This window comes from Choloepus didactylus (genome assembly GCF_015220235.1).
Source record: "Choloepus didactylus isolate mChoDid1 chromosome 11 unlocalized genomic scaffold, mChoDid1.pri SUPER_11_unloc1, whole genome shotgun sequence".
NCBI classification, from domain to species: domain Eukaryota; kingdom Metazoa; phylum Chordata; class Mammalia; order Pilosa; family Megalonychidae; genus Choloepus; species Choloepus didactylus.
Window position 1 is genome coordinate 5,400,269 of NW_023637577.1, and position 24,462 is coordinate 5,424,730.

The 24,462-nt window shown below is 37.2% G+C and overlaps 1 protein-coding gene and 1 long non-coding RNA gene across 10 annotated transcripts in view; one reads left to right on the forward strand and one right to left on the reverse strand.

Moving 5' to 3' along the window:
* Positions 1 to 24,462, forward strand: part of LOC119524366 (ankyrin repeat domain-containing protein 7-like) — a 58,020-nt gene that overhangs the window by 10,548 nt on the left and 23,010 nt on the right. For 2 of the 9 annotated variants that reach the window (XM_037822967.1, XM_037822964.1), the window contains exons 4-8: positions 238 to 344; positions 7,554 to 7,691; positions 9,834 to 9,904; positions 16,024 to 16,060; positions 18,925 to 19,012. In XM_037822967.1, coding sequence (XP_037678895.1) covers positions 238 to 344; positions 7,554 to 7,691; positions 9,834 to 9,904; positions 16,024 to 16,060; positions 18,925 to 19,012 — 441 coding nt within the window. Of the gene's footprint in view, positions 1 to 237; positions 345 to 7,553; positions 7,692 to 9,833; positions 9,905 to 16,023; positions 16,061 to 18,924; positions 19,013 to 24,462 lie in introns of those variants that run through there. The other 7 variants (XM_037822965.1, XM_037822968.1, XM_037822969.1 and 4 more) reach the window with 7 other exon arrangements.
* LOC119524373 lies at positions 14,242 to 21,264 on the reverse strand. The gene is made up of 3 exons (XR_005214804.1): positions 21,205 to 21,264; positions 17,358 to 17,507; positions 14,242 to 16,959 (listed from the first exon to the last, which is right to left on the reverse strand). It is a non-coding gene; the product is annotated as an uncharacterized LOC119524373 (long non-coding RNA).

Here is a 24,462-nt window from a genome sequence, read left to right on the forward strand (position 1 = left end):
TAAGGTACAGTTTAAGTTTACTAGGCTCTGTTCCACTGCTACCCAGGAAAATTAAATCCAGTTTTTGTTATGTACTCTATTACTTACTCTTTCCTTTTTTGTCCAAATCTCCAAATTATAAAGGGAATTGGCCATGCAAATGTGAGATTAAATGGAAGTAATCTTTTTTAAGGTTTTAAATTCACTTGAGAAAATAGGTAATTTTGTAAATTATAAATTGCTTTTACTAATTTTCAGGATGGCTTCACACCACTTTTACTTGCTGTAGATGAAAACAAACAGCAAATGGTGGAATTTTTAGTAAATAAAGAAGCAAATATACATGCAGTTGATAAGACAAAAAGGTACAGTAGTTCTTTCTTTTTTTAAACCTCAGTGGTGTTCTAGAGTGGTAAGAACCACTCATGTCAGAGAGATTGAATTAATAAGAAAAGGATTAACTTGTGATTATGGTGAAAAATAACACAAATCATCAGATAGTAAAAAAGTTGTTTTTCTGATGGGGCAACATGAAATCCAGGATGTAGCAGGATTTCATATTCCTTTATGATATTGGTTGATGTTTGTGATTTATAATCTGATTTTTTTGTCATATGATCTCATAGTAATGATTTTGTAAATTACAGACTCTAATTTTTATTTTACTTTATGATGCAATACTGAATTTATTTTTTTAATTTTTTTATTTGAAGTATAACACATATACAGAAAGAAGATAACTTTCAAAGTATGATTTAACAAGTAGTTATAGAGCAAATTTCAAAGAATGTTATGGATTACTATTCCATCCTTTCAGTTATTTCCTTATTGTGAAATATAATGTAAATACAAAAATATGATAACTTTCAAAGTATAGTTTAACAAGTTGCTATAGAGCAAAGTTCAAAGCATGTTATATGTTACAGTTCCAGAATGTCAGTTATTTCCTTCTAGCTATTCTAGTACCCTAGAAACTAAAAAAAAAAATTATATAAAGGTTCAGTATTTGTAATCCTTTGTTAAATCCTGTCTTGTCAGTTGATTACCATCTCAGTCTTCAGGGATATCTGTGCAGTGACCAGCATAACTTGTTCATATTAAAAAGGGGTGTCAACATTATGGGGAAGGGGCATGCCTCTGGTTCATGTTATTGGAGAGGCTGTTGCCTCTGGGATTTTAGGATTTATCTGGCATAGGAACAGTCTGGGGGATTCAAGTTTCTGAAAAGTAAGCTTAGTGAAACTTTTATAGAGTCTCAGATAGAGATCTAGGTATTCTTGAGTATTTTTGGACTACTGTTGATTAGGGCTTGGCATACTGTGGGCATTTGGATTATCTATCTGAAACTTGCATAAGAGTAACCTCCAAGATAGCCTCTTGACTCTATTTGAAATCTTTTAGCCACTGAAACCTTATTTTGTTACTTTTTATCCCCCTTTTGGTCAAAAAAGCATTCTCAATCCCTCAATGGCAGGGACTGACTCATTCCTGGGAGTCATGTCCCATGTCACCAGGGAGATTCACTCCCCTGGGGGTCATGTCCTACAAAGGGGGTAGGTTAATCTATTTATTTGCAGAATTGGGCTTAGAGAGAAAAAGGCCATATCTGAAAAGCAAAGAGGTTCTCTGGAGGTGACTCCTAGGTGTAATTATAGGTAGGCTTAGCTTCCTCTTTACAGCCATTAGTTTCACTAGAGTAAGACTCTAGATCAGGAGCTTGACTTATTAAGTAGGGGGTTCCTAATTTCATGTAATGTATATTCTGTCCAAGATAAACAATGTCTCACATTATCTTTACTTAGTTGTACAGTCATTGTCACTGTCAAATTTTTAAACAATTGTCATAACCCAAAATACCCCAAAGCTCTTATCAGCCCCTGGTTATTTAACCCTGGTATTACTATGGTACTGGTAAGGTATTCCTATTAAATATAGTCTATACTACTCATATATAGTCTATAATGTGCAATATGTAGTTTTTCCCATATACCATTCTGTTGTTAACTCTTTGTACCCATGTCATACCTTAGAAGTAGATCATGCAAGCACTTGTGGGATACATACCTTTAAACAAACCCTTTAATCATGTTTGCCTTCATGTGGCACTGAATACTTACAGTCTCAATAATGAAGAATCATCACCCCTGTCCATTCCCATACATTTAAGTTCACTGTTATTAACATGTCTGTAAATACTAGATTATCATTCACATTTCACTAGCTTCTGTCTATGTCCAGGTCCCCTATATTCTACATTATAAGACACTGATTTTACATTGTTCAGGGAGTTCATAGTAGTGGTAACATACAATATCTCTCCTTTTGTGTCTGACTTATTTCACTCAGCATTATGTCTTCAGGGTTCATCATGTTGTCATATGTTTCAGGACCTCATTCCTTCTTACTGCTGCACAGTATTCCATCATATGTATATACCATATTTTGTTTATCCACTCATCTGATGAAGGACACTTGGGTTGCTTCCACCTTGGGAAATTGTGAACAGTGGCACTATGAACATTGGTGTACAAATGTCTGTTCATGTGACTGCTTTCAGATCTTCTGAGTATATACGGAGAAGTGAAATTGCTGAATCGTAGGGTAACTTGATATCTAGTTTTCTGAGGAACCACCAAACTGTCTTCCACAGTGGCTGTACCATTATACATTCCCACCAGCAATGAATAAGAGTTCCAATTTCTCCACATCCTTTCCAGCATCTGTAGTTTCCTGTTTGTTTAATAGTAGCCATTCTTGTTGGTATGAAATGGTATCTCATTGTAGCTTTGATTTGCATTTCCCTAGCAGCTAGTGAAGATGAATGTTTTTTCATGTGTTTTATAGCTATTTGTATTTCCTCTTCAGAGAAATGTCTTTTCATATTTTTTGCCCATTTTATAATTGGGCTGTTTGTACTATTGTCATTGAATTGTAGGATTTCCTTCTATGCTAGATATCAGTCTCTTATCAGATATATGGTTTCCAAATATTTTCTCCTATTGCATTGGCTGCCTCTTTACTTTTTTCACAAATTCCTTTGAGGTACAGAAGGTTTTTGGTTTTGAGGAGTTCCCATTTATCTATTTTTTGTTGCTTATGCTTTGGGTGTAAGATCTAAGAAGTAACCTCCCGATACTACGTCTTGAAGATGTTTCCCTGTGTTATCTGTTAAGAGTTTTATGGTGCTGTCTCTTATATTGAGATCTTTGATCCATTTTGAGTTAATTTTAGAATAGGGTGTGAGGTATGGGTCCTCTTTCATTCTTTTGGATATGGCTATCCAGTTCTCCCACCTGATTTGTTGAAGAGACTGTTGTGTCCCAGTTCAGTGGATTTGGGGGCTGTATCAAAAATCAGTAAACCGTGGAGCTGGGGGTCTATCTTGATTTGATTCCATTGATTTATATGTCTATCTTTGTGCCAGTACTATGCTGTTTTGACTACTGTGGCTTTATAGTAGTCTTTAAAGTCTGGAAGTGTAAGTCCTCCTACTTGGTTCTTTTTTTGAATGTTTTTGGCAATTTGAGGCCCCATTCCCTTCCAAATAAATTTAATAACTAGCTTTTCCAAGTCTGAAAAGTGTATTGAATTTTGATTGGAATTGTGTTGATCTGTAGATCAGTTTGGGTAGAATTGACATCTTAATGATGTTTATTTAGCCTTCCTATCCATGAACATGGAAATTTTCCACCTATTTAGGTTCTTTTTATTTCTTTTAGTAAAGTTATGTAATGTCCTGTGTAGCAGTCTTTTACATCCTTGGTTAACTTTATTCCTATGCACTTGATTCTTTAAATTGCTATTGTGAATTGAGTTTTTTTCTTGAGTGTCCCTTCATTAGGTTATTTCTAGTATATAGGAACATTACTGACTTTTGCACAGTAATCTTGTATCCTGCCAATTTGCTGAATTTGTTTATTAGGTCAAGTACCTTTGTCATCAATTCCTCAGGATTTTCCAAATATACGATCATATCATTTGCCAATAATGACAGTTTTACTCCTTCATTTCCAATTTGAATGCCTTTTGTTTCTTTGTCTTGCTGGATTGCTCTGGCTAGAACTTCTAGCACAACATTGAATAACAGTTATGACAGTGGCCATCCTTGTCTCATTCCTGATCTTAGGGGTAAGGCTTTCAGTCTCTCATTGTTGAATACTATGCTGACTGTGGGTTTTTCATATATGCCCTTTATCATATTGAGGAAGTTTCCTTCAATTTCCTATCCTTTGAAGTGATTTTATCAAAAAAGGATGCTGAATATTGTCAAATGCTTTTTCAGCATCTATTGAGATGATCACTTGATATTTCCCTTTCAATTTTTTAATATGTTGTGTTACATTATATAATATTGCAGAAGAAACAATAAGTGAACTAGAAGTCAAAGCAATTGAATGTGAATGCATCAGAGAACAAATGGTGAAAAAAATAAAAAATTTGAAATGCATCTCAGGGAAATGATAGACAACATGAAGTGCACAAATATAAGAATTATTGTGTCCCTGAAAGAGAAGAGAAGAAAAAAGGGCTAGGAAGAGTATTTGAAGACATGGTTGGGGAAAACTTCCCAACCCTTCTAAAAAACATAAATATGCAAAACCAAGATGCCCAATGAACTCCTAATAGAGTAAATCCAAATAAACCCACTCTAAGACATATGCTAATCAGATTGTCAAATGCCGAAGAGAAGGGGAAAGTCCTGAATGCAGCAAGAGAAAAGTGATTCACCACATACAAGGGAAAGCTCATAAGACTAAGTACTGACTACTCAGCTGGCACCACAGAGGTGAGAAAGCAGTGGTATGACATATTTAAGATACTGAAAGAGAACAATTCCCAGACAGGAATTCTTTATCTAGCAAAGCTCTCCTTCAGAATTGAGGGAGAGTTTAACATTTTCACAGACAAGCAAATGCTGAGAGAATTTGTTAACAAGAGACCTGCTGTGCCAGTTTGAATATATTGTGTCCAGTTTGAATATATTGTGTCCCCCAAAAGCCATTATCTTTGATGTAATCTTGTGTGGGCAGACGTTATCAGTGTTGATTAGATTGTAATTCTTTGAGTGTTTCTTTGGAATGCACCCCACCCAGCTGTGGGTGATGACTCTGATTGGATAATTTCCATGGAGATGTTGTTCCGCCCATTTGGGATGGGTCTAAGTTGAGTCACTGGAGCCATATAAATGAGCTGATGGAGAGAGGGAACTCAGTGCAGCTGTGAGTGATGTTTTGAAGAGGTGCTACAGCCAAGAGGGACACTTTAAAGAAAGCACAGGAGCTGCAGATGAGAGACAATTTGAAGATGGCTGTTGAAAGCAGACTCTTGCTCCAGAGAAGGTAAGAGAGGACAAATACCCCAAATGCAACAAGGAGTGACATTTTTGAGGAACTGCAGCCTAGAGAGGAACGTCCTGGGAGAAAGCCATTTTGAAAGCAGAACTTTGGAGCAGATGCCAGCCACGTGCCTTCCCAGCTAACAGAGGTTTTCTGGACACCATTGGCCATCCTCCTATGAAGGTACTTGATTGCTGATGTGTTACCTTGGACACTTCATGGCCTTAAGCCTGTAACTGTGTAACCAAATAAATCCCCTTTATAAAAGCCAGTCCATGTCTGGTGTTTTGCTTTCTGGCAGCATTAGCAAACTAGAATACCTGCCCTGAAAGAAATATAAAAGGGATTTCTACTGGCTGAGAAAAAGAAAGGAGAGAGAGGTCTGGAGAAGAGCACAGTACTGAAGAGTATTAGTAAGGATAACTTAAATGGAAGAGAAAGAGAGAGGGAAAATATATCTGAGAACTAAAATCCAGAGGATAAGATGGTTGATTCAAGAACTGCCTGCACAGTAATAACACTGAATGTGAATGAATTAAGCTCCCCAATTAAAAGATACTGATTGGAAGAATGGATTAAAAAGTATGATCCATTGATATGCTGTTTACAAGAGACCCATCTTAGATGCAGTGACACAAAGAGATTGAAAGTGAAAGGATGGAAAAAATATTCCATGCAAGTAGGAGCCAAAAGAAAGCAGGGGTAGCAACACTAATATCAGATAGAATAGACTTTAAATGCAAAGATGTCATAAATGACAAAGAAGGGCACTATATATTAATAAAAGGGATAATTCACCAAGAAGATACAGCAATCATAAATGTCTGTGCACCCAATCAAGATGCTCCCAAAGTATATGAGACAAACATTGGCAAAACTGAAGGGAGCAGTAGATGTTTCTGCAATAATTGTGGGAGACTTCAATACACCAGTCTCTTCTATAGATAGACTAACCAGAGAGCCAATAAGGAAATTGAGAATCTAAACAATTTGATAAAAGAATTAGACTTAACAGATATTTGTAGAGCGTTACATCCCAAAGTAGCAGGATATACATTCTTTTCTAGTACTCATGGAATGTTCTCAAGGATGGATCATATGCTGGGGTATAACAAGCCTCAATAAATTTAAAAAGATTGAAATTATTCAAAGCACACTCTCTGACCATAATGGAATGGAGCTAGAACTCAATAACCATGCAGGGATGGTTCAATATGAGAAAATACTGAATTTCTTAATTCTCATGTAGTATTAACCTCTGCTTCTTATATACTTTTCCTTAAAAGATGCTTTATTAAACATAAATATTGAAAGTCATTTTTTCTTTTGGATGACTGCTTTAACTTGCTTACTTTGAATAATACTGACATTAGATTATTGCTACTTGACTATGACTCTTTCCAGTTATTATGGGCTCATCATTTTTTATCTTTTTTCATTTCTAGTATCTTAAAGATGTTTTTATTTTTAAATGGTATGGGCAGAGGTCAGGAAAATAGCTTTCATTAAATAATCTTTTCCTTTAATGAAGACAAGACATAGGTGAATGATAAAGAGAAAAGAGATGGGCTTTAGATGCACTGAAGACTGAGTTTAATTCCTGGTTTTCCTACTTGGTAGGGTTCTAAACTTGGGAACATTACTTACCATCATGAAATATATTTTCTGATATGAAAGGGAGGATACTAATACATGCTTCAGTGGTGCTTGTAAGTTAGAATATATATATATATTTATATATATGGCATTTAATTCAATGCCTACCACATGCTTATCAGCATCATTAATATAACTATTATGACTGTTATTATTGCCATTATTAATATTATTATTTTAAGCCTGCAAAGCTTTCACTTATCCCTAGCTGAATTTGAATTATGTGTTAATTAACTATATCAGAATAGGGAAGAAATGAAGAATCCTTCCTTTAAATCTTTACCTACTTCAGATAAGTGACCTCAGTATAGTTGCTTGTCCATCAAGGGACTTTAAATTATCTACTACTAATACCACAATGGGACAAGCTTCCTTTTGCTTTTTCCCTTCCTTATAGCCTTGGAGGTAATTTATGAAGATAATCACATGAGCAATCAAGATGTTTATGTCTGTTAGTGTCTGTAACTAGTCACTGCTCTACAGACAGGGAAAATATTAGCTTGGTAAAGTATATATCAAATGAGCTGTTTAAGTAGTTTGATTAAAGTTCTTGAGGGTGAAGTTATCTTTCTGTTATTTTAGAACAGCCCTCATGCTTGCTGTAAATTTTGACTCAACGAATATAGTCAGTCTTCTTCTTCAGAAAGGTATTGATGTCTTTTCTCGAGATTTCCGTGGATGGACTGCAGACGAATATGCTCTTTTTAATGGTTTTATTATGTAAGTGTTTATATTATATACTAGTTATTACTAATCAGTGAGGTTTAAGGTAATCATAACTGTTACCAAGAAAACCAGTGAGGCAGATCTAATAGTTTGGTTCAGGATGTCTTAGAATGGCTGTGAGTTAGTTCATGTCAGCAGCCAGAAACTATATAAGAAGCAAAGTGCATTCTCAGGCTAGACAAGTTAGAAGGAGCAGTGAATGCCACATTCTTGATGGGAAGAGGTAAGGCTCAGGATTTTTAAGACATTTATTCTTAGTGCTCCTAAATTTTATCAGTTTTATTCCAAGTATCACCTTTATGCATGGGGTACAAATAGGGTCACATCTTGGATTTTTCTAATTAATTATTTGAGTCTTGAAATGTCCAGGTTTGCAGAAAATCCTTTATTGGTGCTATCACCTATCCCCACCCCCTTGAATTTTCCAAGAATCCAGTGGGATTTACTAAGTCCAAAAAAACACAATCTTCTTTCACAAGTCAAGTGGAGGAAAGAAGGACATTCTAGTGTTTCCATTGCTTCTGTTGCTGCAGTGTTGCTGTTGAAGTCTGGTCCTAGAGTCTAGTCATGATTGACCTTTCCTACAAGGATGTCTTTGCTGATCCAGACCCCTCACAGTCTTTGGTGGTGACCCACACTTAGTCTTCAGAGTTACAACTTTTTTTTGGTTCACATGCACTTATATGCTCAGTCATTGTTTCCAGAACACCAGTATCCTGCCCTGGCTGCTGGTCCTTCTACCTTTAACTGCACACTTAGTAAGAAAACTGATATTCCCCTTTCTCTCCCCCCAGTATGTTGTGTGGAGCCTAGATCATCATGGTGAATTACCCTTTGAGGCCTGAGTTTGCCTTTTCTGCCAGCAGATATTAGTTGGAACCATTCTGATTGTCAGAGAGGTTCATATAATCCTGCAGGAAGAGATCAGAGTCTCCTTTCATCTTTGCTACTAAATATGTACCCCAAGGCCCCTTTAGTCCTGTGGAGCACCTTTTCTTAGGCTGTCAAAAGTCCCATATCATCTTTCCCCAGAGTAGTAGTGGGTGCCAACTTGTTTAGATTCCATAATTAAGGTCAGCCCCTCAAATGATCTATTTCCATAATAATGAAAATTTCCCAAGGACTTGCATCTTCACTTCAACTTTTCAAAAGCTTGCATAATTTTCAAATTCTGCCTCAGAAGGTGGCCATTCGGCAGAGTTCTCTGGATCTATGAGAGGTTAGTTGGACTTAGGAGAGCTAAGCCTCCTCCATGACACATCAGTATCCATGTATTAAAGAAGAATTACATCTTCCAAGACAATACAAGATAAACATGGAAATTAAGCATCGTTCTAATAAAGATCAGAGTTTGGGTTGGTAAAGAAAGAATAGTAGTCCAAGCCAGGTCTTCACCTCTATTAGTTTTCTGCCCTTGGTGTGATTAACTACAATAAAAGGTGCCAATTATGTTATCTAATTTATTGAGGTAGTATATTTATAATATAAGCATATTTAGTTACAAGGTATATAGTAGATAAGATGCTCTGAAATTACAAACCACAAAGAATATCTAAATTAGGTCTTAATAACATTTTTTTGAAACCTGCAATATTTGTATGTTTAAACTTATGAGAAAACTGCCTTGGGTTTTAGTTGAGATACCAAAATAGTTTCAGCAATAAAGTTCAAGACAAATTATTCCATTGCTTCACTATTTCTATGAGCAGTGTTTTGTATATTAGCCCATTAAATCCTCATAACACTTGGTGAAGTGGGACAGAAAGATCCCTGGTTTGTAGAGGAAGACATTGAGCCTCAGAGCAGGGACTTCTCTAAGGACAAATAGTTTGTGTTACAGAGCTAGGACTGCTGCTGAGTGTAGGAAAATTTCCACTGTGTCCCACTAACTCCAGCTAACGTACTGCCCTGAATTCAGGACCACTTCACCTTGTTTTTATTTTTTTCTTCTTCTTTAGTTAAATGCATAATAAAAAGTTTGCAGAGCTTGTATTTTGTAGTATATGGGATAATTAAAGTTCTGAATTCTTAGCTCTGTCATCATCCGAATCTTTTGAGAATCATTTAATGTATATAACAAATGTTCTTTATATGAGCATTAAAGTAGTAATATTATCCAATTTTTTTTATACATAGCAGTCACAAACTGATTTCTGAGTATAAAGAAAAAAAGCTACCTGTGAGTTCCTCTCAAAATAATAATCCAGGTAAGACTTCTGACAGTGGAATTATGCTTCATGGTTCTACCATAGATAAAGAAAATCAGAGCAAGGAAGTTTTGATATAATGAAAGAGCAAGTTAAAAAATCAATGTGTAAATTCATGTGTTTTTTCTTGCTTAATAGTCTAGAATTCAGAATTTTTTAAGAAGTTAATTGTAAGCAGTTTATATTCTGAAACAGTATATTGTCTGAAAAGAAATTTACTTATTTAATCATGGCCCCTGAAATCCCATATATGTTTCTGTAAATAAGAAAAAAGAATTTTAAGTTAGAATGTTGTATGTTTCCTGTATAATCACATCACAACAAATTGGACACATTATAAAAATGGGTATTTTATTTTATTTTTGCAGCAAATGGATTACATTTAGTAAATGAATATTAGTTATTGCATAGTGATTTGTGTCACTAAAAAAATAGCTGTCTTTAAAATAGGAACTCAGCACTACCTTGCTGGTACCATAAACAAATGACCAATCAGTAAGAACTGAAAAATTTAGTATGCTCTAACACCAGTACATGTTTTTTTAAAGATACCTACTGATAGTACAGAAGTCAGAAAAGCAAGTCCTTTCTGAGACACCACTTATTTTACATTTTGTCATACCAACAAGACCTCACTATTTTGGCTTCATTCTTCATATAAATTAAAACACAGTGAGATATATTGACCTCATTAGAACAAGACACTTTCTCCTATCTTTTGGATAATTGTCATGATTTAGTAATTTTGTAAATTTGTTAGAACAAGTTGCTTTATTGCCTTCAGCCAAAAGATTAGCATAAAAATATCAAGTAGCCCAACTGTGGATTCAACAAATTATAATGAAATGACAAAAGCATTTCACAATAACAGAATGCTACAGTGAAAGTTGGGCCTGATGTGGCATCTAGTGTAGTGTACAATCTGAACTGCAAGAAGACCCCTTTAATTTAGTGGACAGTTGTCAAAGAACTTCTGTGAGTTGGATTTTGCAAGTAGCAGTAGACACAAAAATGAAATAGACAGTTTTGATCTTCAGGGTGCTCATAATAGAATAGAACTGTTCTGTGGTTTTTCAATAGAATTTAAAAAAAAAATACTTATTCATTTATTCCCTTGTCCACTTAAATAACTATCAAGTGTCTTTTAGGTACTAAGCATTATTCTAATGTTGCAGAATACAAACATTTTAAAAACACAGGCCCTGCCCTCCAAGTGCTTGTTATTTTTACTATTTACTATACTTTAATCAGTGCTTACTATGTGCTAGAAGCCCTCCAGAAGCATGCAATTATCATTATCATTTATTAATACATGTTTGATGTTTGATATGTGCCAGACACTTAAGTCTATGTTGAGGAATTAGAACTTTAAAAAAGTGGGTAGGATTTAAGATAAGCTTGCAGAGTGAGTAGAAGTTTTCCAGGTAAGAGGCAGGAGGATGAGGTTTGACAGAAGAAAACAGCTAACTAGATTACATGTTTGGCAGAAGGAACAGCAAGTACAAAGGCTAAGGTGCATGAGAGAACTTTGTATGACTTTTGAGCAGTTCAGTTTTGCTGGTGCATAAAATGTGATGTGGGAATGGTTGGTAATGAGTGTATACATAACTATGACAAGCTTATAAAAGACTGTAATACCATAGAAAGGAGTAGGCTTATCCTGTAGACCATAGGAAGTTTGTCAGCCAGCACACTAGTGGCTGCAAATAAGAAATGACCTAACTAAAAGTGCCTGAACCAACACCAGGGGTGTTTTGGTGGCTCAGTGATGTCACCAAGAACCCAGGGGTTTTCTGCCTTTCAGCTGTGCAATTGTCAGTGTTTTGTTTTTGTCTCCTTTCATGTTGGTTAATTAGCAATAGCTCCAAGCATCATGTTCTCACTTGACAATATCAAGGCTACAAAGGCTGCTTTTCTTCATGTTTCTTTTAAATAGGGAGAAAACCCACAGCTTGTAGTGGGCTTTTCCTAACATTTTCATGGCTGGATTACATCACATGCCCATCCTGAAGCCAGTCAGTGGTAAAGGAAATGTAATTACTGAGATTACTTTTTGGAGCTGGGGAGGGGCCACCTTCTCTGGGCACTTGGGGTGATAAATATCCAAACAGAATTGTATGTCTCTAGGAAGAAAGAAGAGTAAGGAAAGAATATTGGGTAGGGAGACAGCAATGTTTGCTGCAGGGATTCACTGAAGCATTTTGAGCAGGGGACTAACAAGATTAGATTTGTGTGCCAGAGCGCTCTGATTATGGTATAAAGCAGGAATCAGCAAGCATTTCCTGTAAAGGGTAGTGTTCTAGTTTGCTAATGCTGCCAGAATGCAAAACATCAGAGATGGATTGGCTTTTATGAAAGGGGGTTTATTTGGTTACACAGTTACAGTCTTAAGGCCACCAAGTGTCCAAGGTAACACATCAGCAATCAGCTACCTTCACTGGAGGATGGCCAATGGTATCCAGAAAACCTCTGTTAGCTGGGAAGGCATGTGGCTGGCATCTGCTCCGAAGTTCTGGTTTCAAGATGGCTTTCTCCCAGGACATTCTTCTCTAGGCTGCAGTTCCTCAAAAATGTCACCCTTACTTGCACTTGGGATATTTGTCCTCTCTCAGCTTCTCTGGAGCAAGAGTCTGCTTTCAATGGTCATCTTCAAACTGTCTGTCATCTGCAGTTCCTGTGCTTTCTTCAAAGTGTCCCTCTTGGCTGTAGCTCCTCTTCAAAATGTCACTCTCAGCTGCACTGAATTCCTTGTGTTTGTCAGCTCATTTATATGGCTCCACTGATCAAGGCCCACCCTGAATGGGTGGGCCAACACCTCCATGGAAATTATCCAGAGTCATCACCCACAGTTGGGTGGGGGCACATTCCATGGAAACACTCAAAGAATTACAATCTAGTTAACACTGATAAGTCTGCCCACACAAGATGACATCAAAGATAATGGCATTTGGGGGGACATAATACATTCCAACTGGCACAGGTAGATAGTAAATGTTTTAGGCTTTGTGGGTTTTACAGTCCTTGTCACATCCATTCAATTCTGCTGTTGTCATGTAGAGTCAGTCAGAGACAATAGTGAAAGGAATGGGCATGGCTGTGTTCCTATCAAATTTTATTTACAAAATCACATGGCAGTCTGGATATGGCCTGTGGTGCTAGTTTGCTGACCCCTATATAAAAGATAGATTGAAGAAAACCAAGTCAAGAACCTTAGAGACAAAGGAGGCTTTGCAGTATCTGAGGCACAGCTTCCTCATCACCAGTCCTTGGACCTTAACGGTCCATTTCTAACTCTCCATCCATTCTTGTGAAATTGGTAAATTAGGAAGATAAATTTCTTCAATGTAAAATATTGGTCTTTTCCTTGGCATTATGTCTTTTTCATTGTTTTGCTTAAAAACTATTTTCATTTAGAAAATGACAGTAGTATTTGGTGTTTTTTTTCCTGTGAAAGTCATCAGTTAAGGATCCATGTTTATGGCAGTGGCAGTGGAACCATAAAGTAGAGAGAGAGGAACAAGGTGCAGGCAATGTGATGTAGTGCTTATTGAATAGAAAAAGTTGGAGGGGAGAGAGAAATCTAAGATGGTTTATAGGTTTCCAGTTAGTGCATGAGCATTTAAATTGGACATGAAGGACAAGTAGGAATTAGTCAGCTGGGCAGATAACAGCAAGATCACGGGGAAGACAAGCTTTTTTCTAGAAGTGTTGAGAATATCTAGAAGTGTTCTTTTTTCTAGAAGTGTCGATGGACTGTCTAGGTAGAGATTTTCAGTAGGTAATGATATAATAGAAGTTTATATCTGGAGGCAGAGCCCTAAGGTTGGAGATACAGATTTGGAATAATCTGATTATAATTATTAGGCATAGTCATAGGCCTGAATGAGCTTGTCTGTGATGGGGAACATGGTGAATGAGAAGAACAGTGACGAAACTCTGGGGAATATTGACATTTAAGGGGTGGACCAAGGAAAAGGAGTTAGTAAAAGAATTTGGAGACTGATCAAAGAGAATTGGGGGAATCAGAGGAAATGATGTTGCAAAACTTTAAAAAAATGTCCTTCAAAGAGGAAGTTTCAACTGTGTCAAGTAAGATTACTGAAAAGTAAGTTGCATTTAACTTTTAAAAGTTTTTTTGGTGATAACCTTTTCAAAAGAACAATTTGAGAGTCATGGAAAGGTCTCTCATTTATCTGATTGTTGCCTCTGATGTCCAAATATGGAAAAATAAATCACATCACATCTAAGTAGGTCTTGCCTAACTTTTTTGTAAATGAACACATAGGTATTTGTACATAAATTAATGTGGCAATATTAGGTCATTATAATCTGTCCTCTTTATGTGATTAATCTTTCAGTACAATTTTGAGATAAAATAAGCATATTAATCTCTGATTTAAAATTAGAGTACAAATTCTTATTTTAATTATATGGATGTTCCACACTTGACTTCTGTTATGCTGAATCCCTGTTTATATTTATAAAACATGATGAGCTATTCAGTCATTTTTATTAGTTTTTTTTCTTGCCTTAGTATGTGATTAGAATTTCTTGCTTTATGTACTTTCATATACTTCAATTTTGGCAATAATACCCATCTTCTGTTACCTTGATCTTTAGTTATCTTCAACTTTCAAGGTAACTAAGTCTTGGTAATTTATGATTATATTATATGGTAATAGCAGGTTCTTTTGCCGCCTTTTTGAACTTTAAAAAATTATTAACATTCCAAGATAATTAAATGTAGTCATTTAAGATGTTCTTTATCCTCCCTTTTGTTTTCTTTTCTTTTTTTTTTTTGTACATTAGCATAAGATCTGATGGCATATGCCTTACAAGTATAAAAAGCATGATTTCTGTGGACATTTGCCACATAATGGGAATGGTTGAGAAAAATGCTATGATGCAGTACTACACAGCACTAAGTGTTTGGACCATCTTGCTCTATGAGGTGGGTCCAGATAGACATTCTAGCACTACAAGGAGACAGTTTCAAGAGGGTATACTTTATCAAATGGAATCACAGTCTTGTGTTCTCATCTGGCAATTGGAATTAAGGCCAGGGCATGACTGCTGTGGATGTTGCATCAATAGGCTCCTCAGTGATCTTCTTCCTGTGGGGGATGAGTATGCAAACAGCCTGTGCTCTCCAACGTGGCTTATGTTTTAAAGCTTCCTTCACGGTCATGGGGATTGTCATTAGAAAGTCCCACTGTTTTGCTTGACATGCAATGTAAAAGAATGATTTCTCCCATCAAGGAGAGGGACAATCGATGACACATTCTGATTGCATGAGTGAGTTGATAGGAATTGGGTTTTCTTTGGCATTTCTGGTAATACCCCCTGGCAACTTGCCACAGCTTCTTCTTAAGCTTCTCTTTGTGCTACTGAGGTACAGTTCAGGGTGGATCTTGGGAGAGTTTTAAAGGAGGGATCTCTCCAGTATTTCTTATTATGGGAGGTAAAATGTCAGCTGAACTTGAACCTTGTTACATCACAAATAGAGGAAATGGATAGAACTAAATGAACTCTCCAGTGTCTTCCCAAGAAGGTTAGAGAAAGTGCACTGAACTCCCCTGAGCTCTTGTCCACTGGTGGCTGGAAAGTCTTTGCTGCAAAGTACAGTGCTCATCAGCCTCACTTCCTTATGGTAGGGTGTTTCATCCTCAGTGGAACAGTCTCAACTAAATAGCTTCAGTGCTCTGTTGTGTCACAACAAAATACATTTACTCCTTCTAATTGCCTCTAGTGGCAGGTGTCCATAGAAATCATGTTATTTAAATTTGACACTGTCAGCTTATGCTGATTCTGCTAATGATACCATTTTCTGTCAGTCTGATAGGATTAGGTTAGGATTATGGTAATTGTAAACAATTTACTTGTAGGTCTGAGATTTTGATAAATTACATTCTCCTTTCCTTGCATTTGATAAATACAAAGGAGGGGAAGTAGTAGTTCTTAATGCATCAAATTGCCTACCAATAGTATAATTGATGTTCTCTCTAGTGTAGTCTTCAGATGTGATCTCGAAGAACTGCTTTGTAACAAACAATCAGATTCTCATTCTTTTAATATTCACTACATTTCTATTGTTGATTTCAAATGTAATTTTTCTTTAGGAGAGGAAGAGCATTCTGAAGAAGACTCTTTAAGCAGGTAGGATTTTACAGATTTTTAAATTATCTATTAACCAAGGGGATGCAGAGACAAGAAAGTAACATTTGTTGAGTATTTTATTCTGGGATAGACAACATATTATGTGCTTAACATTTGTTATCTCAAATAGTCATCACAACAGCTCTGCCAGGTAGCTGTGCTGTATCTTCTTTGTACTGATTGAAAGACTGTGGTCCAGAGAGGTTGGTGAACTGACTCAAAATCCCATAGTTAACAAGAAGCTGAACCATGATTTACTGTCAGCCTGACTGCCCACCTCCTGCTCCCCCCAGTCCCTTCTCTGGTGACTCAGCATAGATTGGTACTTGTGCACCATGGGGATCATGACCCAGGGTCCAGATAAGATTGGTTCCAAAAGTCATATATAGTTATGTATTAACTCTGATTTAGAGATTTCCCAAGAAACTTGGTTAGTTCTGGAGTTTGACCTGGTATATTTGTCATTTGGAGTGGTAACCAGTACATTGCTTTGCTCATGAAGTGTTTTAGGGCAGGTTTCAGTTAGCTGTAGTCACAGGACCGTGGGTTTTATATAAGCAAGATCTTCTTGAGCAGTCTTCATAGGTAAACTGGTATCTGCTCCCCTAGAAATCAATTACTTTACTGGATGGTGGAGAACATCTACATATAGACCATTTTGTGTTAATAATATTCATTCTCTACTTGGGGTCTTACTGACTTTCCAGTCTGGTTTTGCCTTCAGGCTAGTACTCTGGCCTAGTTCTGTGAAGTTTATTCTTTTTCCTAGAGTCTGTTTCTTTCATGAATTTAAAAATAATCTTTTCTTGATTTTTTTACTTTCTTCTCTTCATTTCTTAGTGTTTCTTTTGTTCTATTATTTTTTTTTCCATTTCTGCCAGCTAAGTGGTCCCATTTTCCTATAGAAAGAATCATAAGAATATAGAATTTCAGGATAGTAAGAAATGATCAAGATTAATTAATCGTAACAGCCTCTAGTACTTCAACCTCCATTCATAGCTCTTACCAAGTGGTTGTTCAGGTTGAGAACATGAAACACAGAGATTAAAGTGACTTATCTAGATCCTACATATAGTAAGTGGCCGAAATGAGATTTGAACTCAGGTTTCTGAAGTTGAGCCCAGTGCTCTTTCTTCTTTAGCATCCTGTAGATGAGTGTTTTGGTTTACTAAAGCTGCCAGAATTGCAGTATACCAGAAATGGATTGGCTTTTACAGTGAGGGTTTATTAGTTAACAAATTTACAGTTCTAAGGCCAAGAAAATGTCCAAATTAAGGCATCAAGAGGTAGTAGATACCTTCTCTGAGGAAAAGTCTGATGGCATCTGGAACACCTCTGTCAGCTGAGAAGGCTTGTGGCTGGCATCCCTGGTCCTTCGCTCCCAGGTTGCATTGCTTGCAGCTTCTAATTCCAGTGGCAGGGGAGGCAAGTTTGAAGAGGAACAACACTGGGTTCAATAGGAATAACAGTTTTAGAAAAGAGATATCAGAATATCAGGGTTTATGACACATTTGATAAAAGAAAAATTATAGGGATGAAGGACATAGGATGTTAGAAGTTTTCTAGAAAGGCATAGGGGTTCAAGGGGATACTGAACAGTTGGCTCCTTTATTATTATTATTTTTTTATTTGGAGGAACTAACAAACTTCAAGATTAGTTCTATTGAAAAATGTTAAAATAACTTGAGCCTCTGGGAAGATTCTCTTCACAGCAGATGGGACTGTGGTCTCATCTACCTCCACCCCCATTTACACAGGGTGGCTCAGACCCCCTTGTGTACAAGGGGACTGGAGGTTGCTGGATTATCCAGGTCTGTGGCCCAGTGTAGTTGTCCCTTAACCATGACCCTTTGCCCTATTTACTGATGTCCTTCCATTGTACATGTAGGGGAACAGTGGGGTGTGGCTGGTTGTCAGTCAGATCAGTCAGTGAGCTTCACTTGGGTAGTTGGTAATATGTCTGTGTTGCGGGTTAGTTACTGAGACTCCATTGTCTAGAAATAGAGAGTTTCTTCTCTTGGCCATTTGAGCCCATCCTTGTTCCAGACATCCGTCTTCATAGACTGAAGATTTAAATATTGGGACTGCCACTGAGCCCTGCAGAAGGAGGGATACAGGAGTGAGAGCCCGTAGGAGGAAGATCCCTAGAGAGCACTTAGGGAGAGAGAGCTACAACTACCAGGAGCCTGTTTCACAGCAGTATCTCTCCTGGGGTATCTGAGTGCCTGTTTGGGTTTTTATGGTCTTGCTAGTTTATGTGGGCCTGAATAAGGCAGGAAAAAAATTGGATTTTGTAATGTTTAATGTTTTAATCTCTCTGGAAATAATAGTCCCACTAACAACATATAAATTTGTTCTTTGGCTTTTGTACATTTTGTTTTGAAACATTTCAGGGACTCCCTGTGCTGTTTTAGAGTAAAGGGAGGGAAGGGGAGCAGTACTTTCAACTTCTTGAGAAGGTGCTAAAGAACCAGGGCTACATTTTTTAAAGAGATTAGTTTTTAAGCCAGGAACAGACCATGGAGAAAGGGGCAGTGTATCTTTCTACCTTGTTTTTGGTTATCAGTTTTGTTCCACTTCAAGTAACAACAGTTACATCAGTTGAGAGTTTCGGTTCAGCACCCAGGACTTTGGTGATGAAAAATATTCTCAGGCTTTGTTATGGAGACTAAGAGTGAGTCTTCATTGAGTATTTCATAGTTTGGGAGAAGTGGAATCAGAATGAAATAACTTAATGCTTTTTATTAAGCCAAATTTTAATTATGTCAAGAAACATTGTTTAATATATAGATAGCCAGCTTTTCACCAGATTCTTAAAAAAGAAATGAACGTACTCATTTTGTTTGTATATTTTTGCTCTAAAGGCTTTCCAACAAACCTGGCATTGATGATTCATGTCCTGCATCAGATGATAAAGACTTCGATTTTGATCCCAAGGTGAAGTGCTCTCTGGTGAAATTAATTTTCCTGCTCTGAATTTAGTTTTATATAGTCTTAAAATTTAGTAGTGGTCTGCCTATCATTGTTTGTAATGGAGAGGTGGACAAAGAAAAACATTTTGTAGAAACATGAGTATTTGAATTTTATTTTTATTTTTTTGCTTTGGTAAAAACTGAAGATTGGGGAGTGGAGGCTGAAAAAATGGATTGACAGGAAAATACATAGTGACAATAAAATTATATTGAGAAAAGCTTTCCCACAGTGGAGGAAATATGAAATGTGGTTAACGATAAGGATTCTTACTGTGACTTTTAAGTCATACTAGTATAACTTTTATAATTCTCATGGCTCAATGAAATTTTTAATGGATCCAATCATGTTTGAAGAGTTGGGAAATTTTCAGTGAATATGTCTTCTATTACTCTTTCTGCTCCCTTTCCCCTCTCTTCTCCTTCTGGGATACCCATAACACGTATATTTGTGCGTTTCATGTGGTCACTCAGCTCCCTAAGACCCTGCTCATATTTTTCCATGTTTTTCACCATCTGTTCTTTTGTGTGTATGAATTCGAATGACCTGTCTTCCAGTTCACTGATCCTTTCTTTTGCCTGTTCTAATCTACTGTTGTGTCCCTCCTTTGTGGTTTTCATCTCCTCCATTGTGGCCTTCATTCCCATGAGTTCTGCCATTTGTTTTTTTAAGTTTATGAATTCTTCTTTATGGTCATCCAGTGTCTTCTTTATATCCTTCAGCACTTTTGCTATGTCTTCCTTCCTTTCATCAAATTTATTTAGCATTAGTTGCCTCCAGTCCTGTATCTCAGCTGAGCTATTAGTTTGTTCCTTTGGCTGGTCCATGTTTTTGTGTTTCCTGGTATGGCTTGTTATCTTAAGTTGTCTAGGCATCTGATTTTTTTGATTAGTTTATTTTGGAGCTTGTTTTCTTTCTTTTACCTAGTGGTTTTCTTGTTGGTTGGCTTTGTTCTCTGGCCTCTGTTATTCAGTTCAACTTATTCTAGACCTCTAACTTAGGTTCTATTTAGTTGATCAGAATTTTTCCCCTCTTGTTTTTTCTGTTTCTTGCTCTGCCTCTATGTAACCTTTTTGTGAATGGGTCTTCTCAGAGATGGTCGATCCTAGTCAGATTTTCCCAGTCTAGTGAGGCCCAGGTCTCATTGGGAGGGTATGGAGTTTTCCTGAGAATGAGACCCTCCTATGAGGCCTTTAGAATTGGTGCTTTTCCTCTCCTGTCCAGCAGGTGGCGCTTCCCAGCCTGAAGCTCCCCCCCACCCCCCCTCAGTGTAAGGAGGTGTGGAGCCTTTAGTTCTCCTGGTGACTCTGATCCTGTCGGGGGCATGGCTGACTGAAGCCGCAATCTGAATTCCAGCCCCTGGGGTCTGAGTTCCCAAAAGGAGGACTGCCAGTTGAGCTGGACCTCCTTCCACTCTCCCAATCCTGAGAACTTCAGTTGTCTCTCAGGGGCACTATTCCCTTCTCCCCTCTCCTCTTTGGGGACTCTCAAGGTAGATTCCTTGGTCAGCCTGAGTTGCCAATTAAAGATGGGGGTGGAGACCGTCAGTAGTGAATATGGAACTCAAAGACACTGTGGGTACTCTGTCTCCCCCGAAGCCCAGCCTAGTCCCTCAACCTGGGCTTTCGATAGAAAATAACCACATATATTACTTCTAGATTAAAAAAAATAGAAAAGAAAAACAAGAAAAAGAAAAAAGAAAATAAAAAAGAGTCTCTTTTAAAAGTCTTTCCCCAGCCTGGAAGTTCTGTCAGTGTCAGAATAGAGCATTTAAAGAAATGCTTTGGGCTATTGTCTGATAATTACTCTCCAACAGCTTCAGTTCCACCCCTGCTGGGGGCTATTGAAATGCAAATAGATAAGGGATCAGTGAGAAGCCAGAAGGGACAAAATGTAGGGGAAAAAATGGCTTTTTTGGAGTCTGGGAATGGGCGCCCGCTTTTACGTGCCCCCACTTCTCAGAGCCCAGCCCTTCTTTAGCACGCCAGCTCCCAAAATTAGTTAATTAATTTGTTAATTAATTCTGCAGTGGAGGCTGTGTTGAGCCTCCCTTCTTGCCCTCAGCAGATTGTTGTTTTTTGGTTCTCCCCCCACCCCCTCAGGGAGCCAGCAGCAAGATAGTCTGTGAGGTCTGGGTGGGGAGGGGCGCCAGACCCCAGGTCTGGGGAACTTACAATGTTTGCTGCAATCTCAGGTTTTCCTCCAATTCCAAACTTGCGTCCGATGTGTGACTGGTTACTGGAGACCCCGAAAGCACTGTTTCATATAGTTCTTGGGTAATTGCCAGCTGCTCTAGGGAAGAGATGAAATTCTGATCCTCACCACTCCGCCATCTTGCCCCACCTCCAATCATATGTTAATAATCAAGGAATCTCTCTGTTACCTTACAGTTCCAAACTATACAGCATATACCATATAGTTTTTGTTTTATTTTTTTTCTCTTGGACTCTTTATTTTTGTATCCTGTAGTTTTTAGAAGAGAATTTTTTCTCTGTTTCCATCCTTGTTCTTTATTAACATTAAAACAATATTAGAAATAGTGGGAATTCATATATTTAAATTCCCTTTCCCTAAATCTCTGTTACAAAGAGATTCTACTGGGTTTTCTAAACCATTCTATGAAGAGTATATTTGAAACTCTTCACCTAATTGCAGATTACGTGTTTTGCCTAGAATAATAACCAGCTCTAGAAGCAGACTCTTAATGACCATATGTTAAAATTTCTAATCTCAGAAACTTTTGGTATTATGATTTTTAAAAATACCCATTAAAATCCCTTGTATAACATTCAAAAAAATCCAAATTTCAGAAGTTTTTGTATTATAGTTATTTAAAATTCATTTTAGGGCCCCTGCATCTTTATAAGCTACTGGAAGATAAGAAATATTTTTGCATATATCCTGGAGCACCTAGAATAAGGTCTTGCTTGTAAGATCCATTTTAATATCTTTGAATCTGAGTAAATGAGCAGATATGGATTTTTCTATAACAGGGTATTAGAAGTAATGTAATATGCATTATATCTCTATTTGAATTTCTAAAACTATGACTTAAATTTAATATTCCCTTTTAATATTTAAAGGTGTATAAGTTCATTTGAGTTATGTTGAGGAAGTATGTTATGAATAAGAAAGAAGTTCATAGTATATTTTCTGGTACCCTCCAATAATGAGCTTAGATTAGAGTGTAGACAAAAATTTATCAACCTTTTTAGCCCCAACCCATGTTCTATTAAATATATGTATTCAAGCCAAACATTATTCCTTAGAAGTTCTGATTACCTGTTCTTTCTCTTAAGTAGTGAGTTTATGTGTTAGGAACATTTCCTTTTCCATTTTTCTTTTTCTCTAGTAATAATTTAGAGCTTTCATGTAGTGGTAGAAGACTGTGTTCAACTAATTGAATGACTTATTTTATAATGATAAAATTAAAACTATTACATAGTATTTATAAACAATCATAGAGTAATACAAATGATTGTTTTTAGGGGCTTACTATGAACAAAAGTCTGTAGTTGTCTGTGAGATACATACAGACACACACACACATTTTTCCACATACGTTTTTGTAATTCTGTTTTTTCTTTTTCTATCTTGGCTAAGCTTGTATTTGATTGACTGGTCATGTCACATGCCTCCCAACCCTGGTTTTTCTTTTCTTTTTTATTTACTCTAAGCCTAAATTTTCCTTCACAGTAAACAGTTCCTCTTGTTTTCTCAGTCATTTTTCTGTATCCATTGTAGTACATTGAAGCATACTTAATAGCTGTGTATGTGTGTCTGTGTATGTGTGCTCACTTTCATTCATCTTTCATTGCCCCACAAGGATTTTTTCTTCTCTTTCTTGTAAGGGGATGAATTTATACAATCATTTGTCTTTAGCTTTTTGACAAAAGAAGCAACCTGTACTTTCTGCAATTCTAACCTATTCTAACCCTTGGTAAGGTACTACCAAGAACTAAACTACCACATTTTCCCCCCACATGAGATAAATTGGATGACTATATAAATTATGTGTTCTGGTTTGCTAATCCTGCCATTTGTAAAATACCAGAAATGGATTGGCTTTTATAAAGGGGGCTTATTAGGTTACAAATCTACAGTCCTAAGGTGATAAAAGTGTCCAAACAAAGACATTAATAATAGGATACTCTTCTGGTTTGCTAATGGTGCCATTTTGCAAAATACCAGAAATAGATTGGCTTTTATAAAGGGGGCTTATTTGGTTACACAGTTACAGTCTTAAGGCCATAAAGTGTCCAAGGTAAGGCATCGTCAGTTGGGTACCTTCACTGAAGGATGGCTGTTTGCATCCAGAAAACCTCTGTTAGCTTGGAAAGCACGTGGCTGGCATCCGCTTGCTCCCAGGTTGTGTTTCAAAATGGTATCTCCAAAATGTTGTGCTTGGGGCATTTTGTCCTCTGTTAGCTGCAGCTGTTCTTCAAAATATCACTCACAGCTGCTCTCATGACTGTCTTCAAAATGTCTCTCTGAGTTGCAGCTCTGAGGTTCTTCTGTTTGTGAGCCCCTTTATAAGACTCCAGTGAATTAATCAAGGTCCATGCTGAATGGGTGGGGCCACACCTCCATGGAAACATTCTGTCAGAGGTCACACCCTGAGCAAAGGTGTCACTCACAGTTGGGCGGGTCACATCTCCAGAAAGTTCCAACCTAATCAACACTAATACCTCTTCCCCCACAAGATTACATCAAAGAATATGGCTTTTTCTGGAGGATGTAATATATACAAACTGGCACAGGTACCTTCGCTGAAGGCTTGTCGATGACGTCTGGAAAACCTCTATTAGCTCGGAAGGCACGTGGCTGGCATCTGCTTGCTCCAGGTTTCTGGATTCAAAATGGCTTTCTCCCAGGATGTTCCTCTGTAGGCATCTGGGAGTGTTCTCTTCATTTTGTCCAGGCAAACTCTAGGCTAGTAAAAGTCTGCTTTCTGTGGCTGGCTCTGAAATGTCCCTCTTGGCTGCAACACTGAGCTCCTTCTGTCTGAGCTCTTATAGGTCTCAGGTAAACTAATGAAGACCCATGTTGAATGGGTAGGGCCACACCTCCATGGAAATAACCTAATCAAAGGTATTACCCACAGGTGGGTGGGTCGCATCTCCATGGAAACAACCTAATCCAAAGATTCGAAACGATCAACGCTAATATATATGCCCCCACAAGATTGCATTAAAGAACATGGTGTTTTGGGGGACATAATACATCCAAACCAGCACATCATGCAAACATGACACTAAACACATTTCAAACTATAACAAATAATTTAAATTTCTAAATGCTAGTATTTTTCAATAATACTCTAAACTACCCAGGGATAAGTTTTTGTTCTAGATTATTTTGGTTAAGAAAATGATCTAATGGATAGCATAGTTTTTTGTATCATATCAGTTATGGGTAAAGGGAGTAGCATT